The sequence below is a fragment of the Chenopodium quinoa genome, unplaced genomic scaffold (assembly GCF_001683475.1).
Source record: "Chenopodium quinoa cultivar QQ74 unplaced genomic scaffold, ASM168347v1, whole genome shotgun sequence".
Classification (NCBI taxonomy): Eukaryota; Viridiplantae; Streptophyta; class Magnoliopsida; order Caryophyllales; family Amaranthaceae; genus Chenopodium; species Chenopodium quinoa.
Genome location: NW_018744080.1, coordinates 3,044,315 through 3,051,407, shown reverse-complemented (window position 1 = coordinate 3,051,407; position 7,093 = coordinate 3,044,315). Strand labels below are relative to the sequence as shown.

The 7,093-nt window shown below is 31.0% G+C and overlaps 1 protein-coding gene across 1 annotated transcript; it reads left to right on the top strand.

Moving 5' to 3' along the window:
* The first annotated feature begins 3,883 nt into the window (after nucleotides 1-3,883).
* LOC110691369 lies at nucleotides 3,884-6,606 on the top strand. Its single transcript, XM_021868287.1, has 4 exons — nucleotides 3,884-4,115; nucleotides 4,208-4,415; nucleotides 5,951-6,339; nucleotides 6,485-6,606. Exons 1-4 carry the CDS (start codon nucleotides 3,997-3,999, stop codon nucleotides 6,564-6,566), a joined length of 798 nt encoding a protein of 265 aa, XP_021723979.1. The 5' UTR covers nucleotides 3,884-3,996; the 3' UTR covers nucleotides 6,567-6,606.
* The last annotated feature ends 487 nt before the right edge of the window (nucleotides 6,607-7,093 follow it).

The following is a 7,093-nucleotide window of genomic DNA, read 5'->3' as shown; positions in this document are numbered from 1 at the left end:
TATTTCGTTGGTGAAAAGTTATCAAGTTTTCGAATACAGACGGCTACAAAAGATCGTTAGATTGTCTCTCCAACAAGGTTGTATTTTCTAGCGATATAAGCGGGAGATGTTCCACAGTGCAAGATCTACTCGACGATCGTAGTTTTATGAAGCAAAATTTTATTTGATTCAATATCTTATGTATTTTTTAAAGTCGAATTTATATTGTAGATGTCGTATTACTTTTAATTAATGAAATATTTTTGCTATTAAAAAAAAACTAATTTAACAAAATTAAGGCCAAAAGAATATACATAATATATTAACTTTTAGTCACTTTTTAAAACAAAAAGTAACGTGAGAAGGTTTTGCGTAAAACGGACTCACATGAGACCAAGCTTAACAACAAAAAGGCGGGGGTCTGAGAAAGCCGATCAAAGCCCGCGCACCAACATTTTATAAAATCGATAATATTGTCATATTCCTGATAAAAATTATCTTATCTTTGACTAAAATGGTCTTTTTCCTGATAAAAATTATCTTATTCCCGAGGACTAAAATTATCTTATTTAAACCCTGACTAAAATAATCTTATTCCTAACTAAGATTTTCTAATTCCTAACAAATATTAAACCAATAAATTTTAATCTAATGGCCTGTTCTCATTGATTGACCTGAGCTGAACCGAACTTATTATTAGAGCTAAACTGAATTGAATTGAACTGAACTGAACTTATTAGAGTTGAACTGAACTTATTAGGAACTGAACTGAACTGAAATGAATATTTTATAAAAGAAGAAAATTAGGAGCTAAACTGAACTGAACTTATTAAAGTTGAACTGAACTGAAAATAATCGTATCAGAACACGCCCTAATACCTGACAATAAACATTTAATACCAAACAATAACAATCAAATACCAAACAATAAACATCTAATACTTGACATTATTTTCTCCTTCACCACCACCACCTTCTTCTTCCATGACTATAATATTTTCTCTCTCCTCAACCCTCATATTTCATATCATCTCTAACAAACTCCTACATTTCATCATCAATTAACAATCCCACAATCAAATTTCACAAAGTCAAATTAATTAAATTCACCCAAAACCTCCATGACAAAGCCGCCTCACCAAAATCCTCCTTATCTCGATTCTCGACCATCATCAATAGAATTCGACCTCCCAAAACTCAACAAAGTAGTAGCACGGATCTTGTCATTCTCCAGATCATCTCGAAACTCTGAATTCGAAGCACTGATCGCCAAAGCAAGTTGCATCTATCATTCTTCATCGCCGGCAAGTTGGGAGGTGCGAGAGAGGAGGCGGAGAGTGGTGGAGGATCTGGCCGCCATTGATGGGAGGGAGGAGAGAGAAAGGGGAAAAAGGAGAATGAAGATGGTGGACTTACGTGAGTTCGTCTCACCCAAAACTTTACCAAGTAACATATAATAGCAAATTGTTTGGTTTTAAATCACTAATGACCTAATGCAATACACAAAATACTTATTTCATTAAAGAATTGATTTCAAACTCAGATTCATGCAAAAAATTCAATTATATATATATTTTTTAAATTTTTTTTCTTTTTTGGTTTACTCTAATACTTGTATGAAGCTAATTAAAGACTCTCAAAATAAAGAAGATCTTTGTCGAGATATGGACTTTTTTTTTTTTTTGGAAGGGAATAAAGGATATTATGGAGTAGTTTTTTTTTTTTTTTTTTTTTTTTTTTTTTTTTTTTTTTTTTTTTTGTACGGGAAGTTATTATATCATTAAATAAGGGCCATATGGCATCTACAATAATAAAGATATGTAAACCACAGATTTCGAGAAAATATCATAACTTTTACAATCAAAATCATAACTAATTTGCATATTTGGCATAGCTCATACTCCACCGCTTCAATCTTGACGCGAGCAATGATTTTTGATGTCTTTGCATCTTTCCAAGTTGAGATCTCTGCAATCTGCGCTGATGTTTTGATCGACCAGTTGATGACAAATCCCATACCCTTAGGAATCCAAATCACCTTCCCAATTATTATAAGAACCCTAAAAATAAAATTCTCATCCATAGATGAGAATCGAAATCCCAGAAAATTGGGAAAGACTCTCACAGATGGAGAGAACAAAACAAAACAAAACGTAAAGCAAAATAAAAATAAAAAAACTAATTGAATTAAAGAAAAAGGGTCGAATATAGGGCCTGTTCATATTTACTTATTTTCAGTTCAGTTTAGTTCAGTTCAGCTCCAATCAGTTCAGTTCAGCTCTAATCAGTTCAGTTCAGCTGTTAATTTTTTTTTAGATGTTTTAGCATATTACAACGATGACAATAATAATAATAACAATAATAATAATAACGATCTTGCTAACGAGCGCCCTGGGGCTTTAGATAAGGATAAATTATATTGGTTGAAATGGTATTAAGTTAGGAATTCATGACAAAATCACGCGTCGTTCGGTGTAATTAATGTTAATTTTACTTTAATATTTGCACTTTAATTCTCTTATCTAACGCCCCCGGGGCGCTCATTAGCTTTTTCCTAATAATAATAATAAAATAATAATAATAATAATAATAATAAAAATAATAATAATAATAATAATAATAATAATTATTATTATTATTATTATTATTATTATTATTATTATTATTATTACTTTTATTTTAAATTATATTCGTCGTTCAAAATGGTCACATGTTTTTTTATAGTTGAACTCATTGACAAAATGAGAGTACTACACAATAGTTACTAGCGTTCATAATCGGTTAGTTCTTCGTCTTCTTCTTCTTCATTAAGTTGCTCCATCACTTCGACATTCCTCTTAATTGACTCCCATATCTGATCAGTTATTTGGTTTCGTACAATATCCATAGCTACTTTTAATTATTATTATTATTATTATTATTATTATTATTATTATTATTATTATTATTATTTTAAATTATATTCGTCGTTCAAAATGGTCACATGTTTTTTTATAGTTGAACTCATTGACAAAATGAGAGTACTACACAACAGTTACTAGCGTTCATAATCGGTTAGTTCTTCGTCTTCTTCTTCTTCATTAAGTTGCTCCATCGCCTCGGCATTCCTCTTAATTGACTCCCATATCTGATCAGTTATTTGGTTTCGTACAATATCCATAGCTACTTTTCTGTTATCATCGTACATAGTATGATCTTCTGTTGGTCCCATGACTTCAACTTGGTGCGTGAATGGAATTCCTAGTTCATGTAAACGAACAAAATTGTGTAGAGTACAATAAGCAACGATTGACTACAGTAAAATGTTGAAGAATACTTTTTATTTATATATATATATTTAAAATATAATACACAAAAATTTAATAATTTAAAATATAATAATTTAAAATACAGTTATTTTTAAAACACTTTTATATTTTTCACAATCCACTATATATATTATCATTAATTTTCATAAACATTTTCATATATTTTTATGTATTTTAATTTTTCAGTTCAGTTCAGTTCAGTTCAGTTCAGCTCAATTCAATAAATATGAACAGGCCCATAGTCTAATTTTCGAAGAAATTAGACTATTTTCGGCCTAAACGGTCAAAAAAACTAAAACCCTAGAAGAGAGAGGAGAGAGAAGAGAGAAAAGGAAAAGGAAAAAAGGGGCGGCTTCTCATATATTTGTAGATTTACGAGTTTATGGAGTAGTTAAATGCAAGACTAGTAAACTACAAAATAAAATAAAAATTGTTCATTAAATGTGTAATAAAAGAAACCTCACCAATCAATTTTGTAACATTTTACATTAGTAACTAAAAAAATAAACATAAAATTCCCATATTAATTTTCCATTTCAATCACATGCAAAACATAAAATCTCAGCCGTCTGATCATTTATTTTCATCTACTCTCCCATACCACGTAATAAATATAAACCGTTGAAGAGAGAGAAAGTAGAAAAAAATTCAAATTATTTTCAGAGGCCCGCCATTTTCAGAGGAGAGAGAAAATTACAAAAAAACGAAAATGGAAGATTTTCCAACTGAACTCGAACTAACAGCTGCTTCTGCTCTTCTCCTTCTCTCTACCAATTTCTCTCTCCCAAAAACTTCAATAACAACAACAAAAACAACAACAAATTCATTGTAATGCGAAATTTTCGATCAAAATTGTTTGATTTCTTAAAATTTTTGATCGAAATTTTGTTCGAATTTCTGATCGATTTTGATTTTTGCAGGTTGAATTTGCAGGAGGAATCTGCGAAAAATTATGAGAGCAAATTATGTGAGGTTTCTGTTGAAGTTGAAGAAGAGACGATTAGCTTGGAGAAGAGTAGTGATACGACGCCATGTCGTTCTTCGCTGACGAGCGATTACTCTGTTTCGACTCATCGCTTGCAGCTCATGGCGTCTGCTGTTTCTCGATACCGTTCGATGAAGCTTAAGGTCACTTTTCTCTCTTTAATTTTTGTTTTCTGGATTTTTTCTGTGAATTTGTTCTTCGTTATACTCTGTTTACTAGTTTTTTGTTGGATCGCATTTTGAATTCGAATTCAAATTAGTTTTATGCTTTGATTACTGCTTAATTATTCTTCTGGAGGATTATTAGCTCGAATTTCATTGATTTTTCTGCGATTGAGTTGCTGTTATGTTTAAGTTCAGCTAATTACGTAATTGTTATGATTGTCGAGCAAAATTTACTAGTTAATTAGGTCATTTTCTGCAATCTTCTGCCAATTTATGCTTATTGCTTTTGATATATTCTATTTATCACTATTTACTTATTCATAATTTGAATTTCGGTTTAATCTACATGAGCTAATTGCTTAGTGTTTGATTTGGAATATTTGCAAATTTACTAGTTTTTGTTGGATCAGATTTTGAATTTGAATTTGATGTATCCTCTAATTATTGCTATTGGAGGGAACCGAAGAGATTTATAGCTTAAATTTCATACAATTTTCTGCGATTGAGCTGCTATTGTAATTTTATTTACTTTTATCTTCCATTGAGTAAATTTTATGATTGTCGAGCAAAATTTGAGAATTAATGAGTTCATTTTCAGTAAACTTCTGCTAATTTGCTGAGAATTCCTCTTGATTATAATCTGTTTATTAGTTTTTTTTTATTCATATTTTGAATTTCGGTTCAATTTGCATGCGTTAATTGCTTTGAGTTTGATCTGGAATTTACTAGTACTTGGAATTGATGTATTTTTTTTTTTTTTTTAATTTTTTTTTTTTGAATAGTGGAATTGATGTAGTTAGCTTTGATTTTAGTTGTATGAATTGAATAATATGAGTTTATTGAATTTGAATCATAAATTCGAACAATTTTTCGTAATGTAATTTGAAATAGCAATAATTTTGAAGCTCTGTTTTCCGAATGTTTTCCAATTGATTTCACTTTTATCAAAATTCGATTTCTAGGTTTACAAATTTGAATGTAACATTTGAGACGTATTGATAATGTTCAAAAATCACTGTTCCATTGTAAAAAATTGTTGTGCAATCTAACTTGAAGCTTTGTTCAGAAATTGAAACTTCAAACATTCAAGTAGCATTTTGATTTAGCTTCTTTTTTGCTCTAGATTTGATTTTTGATAAATTTTTTGGAGTCTCTGTTTTCCAAATGACTATCTTACTCCATTTCCTTAAGTTCATGAGTTTCTCATGTAGGAATTTGAATTCAAATCATCAATGAAACTAATTTCTGTTACTTTTTCCAAATTACAAAGCATAAATATGATCACATATATCCTGTAAATGATTTTGTTTATTTGAAATCAAATGTGACTCGTGTTTTCGTGTCTTCAATTTTCATACCATCCAAAAAATTCAGTAAATGGTAATTAATTCAGGAAATTAGCATTCAAAAATATGAGCTTATCATTCCGGTACATAGTATATGAAGTTTTCATGCTCTTTTTCATGATTATAAAACAAATTATTGGATTGAAAAAAATTAATTTTGTTCAACAGGTAGCTCGGAGAGCTAGGACTAAAGTAATTTACAGGGGATACACTGACCAAAAATCCGCACCAAAAAACTGGGCAAAGCCACAAGCAAAAACCCCAAATAAGGCATCAACCTCTCAAGCAATCACAGAAGGCACCACCACCACTACCACAGAGAGCTCATGCTTGTCGAGTGGCGGTACGAGCGAGATATCGAGCGGAAGGAATCGGGGAAAGGCGGTGGCAGCTGCCGTGGTGGTGGAGCAGAAGAGAAGAAGAGATACAGGACCAACATACATAAGCCGCAGAGCAGAAGCAATTCTAAGGTTATTGTCATGTAAGGGGTGTGCTTCTGAAGTCCGCATCAGGCAGCTTCTTGGTGATAGCCCTGACACCAGTAAAGCTCTCAGAATGTTAGTCAATAATTTGGCGCCTTTTTATGCTTTTTGTTGAGTTTGAATGATACGAGTACTTTGTATGTTTTTGCTCATCTTTTTAGTTTTGAAGTGTTAAGTTTGTGGTTTTGTAGTTTGACTTGGGGAATTGGATGTTTTGCAGGTTGTTGAGGATGGAAGAAGTTAAGCGAAGTGGGGCAGGAGGCCGGATTGACCCGTTTATTTACACGGTAATTTTTCTTTAATCCTTCAGCTCTTGTTAATTATTTGGGACAAAATACAATTAAATTATATCAACATTAAACTGTAAAATGAATTGCAAAAAGATTTTGGGTGATATTTAAGACAAGGACATGAATTAAAAGTCAAATAATGGGAAGAGAATTCATAGGTGGCTTTTTAAGTAAATTACTCCGTGCTTTGTATCGTATTATAAAATGGAGTACAAAATATGGAGGGAGTACTTCTATGTAGTTTAATTTATTGTAGAAATTTAGAAAAGAAAATAGAACTTTATTGTGCTATACTACAAAAGTTGACTTCACATTTAAAAAAAAAATGATAATTAGATTGTATGACTAGTTTATGTTGGAGTGGGACGTTACTATTAAGCATCTACAGTAGCATTACCTGGCTAATTTGTCTATTCTAGTTCTAGTATAATAGTCACAAATTACTTAATGTTCCAATATTGGCCAATTAATCTACAGTTAATGAGTATTAGGTTTTTGGGTGCATGGATTTAAATAATCCCCTTTGATAAGTCATGTCA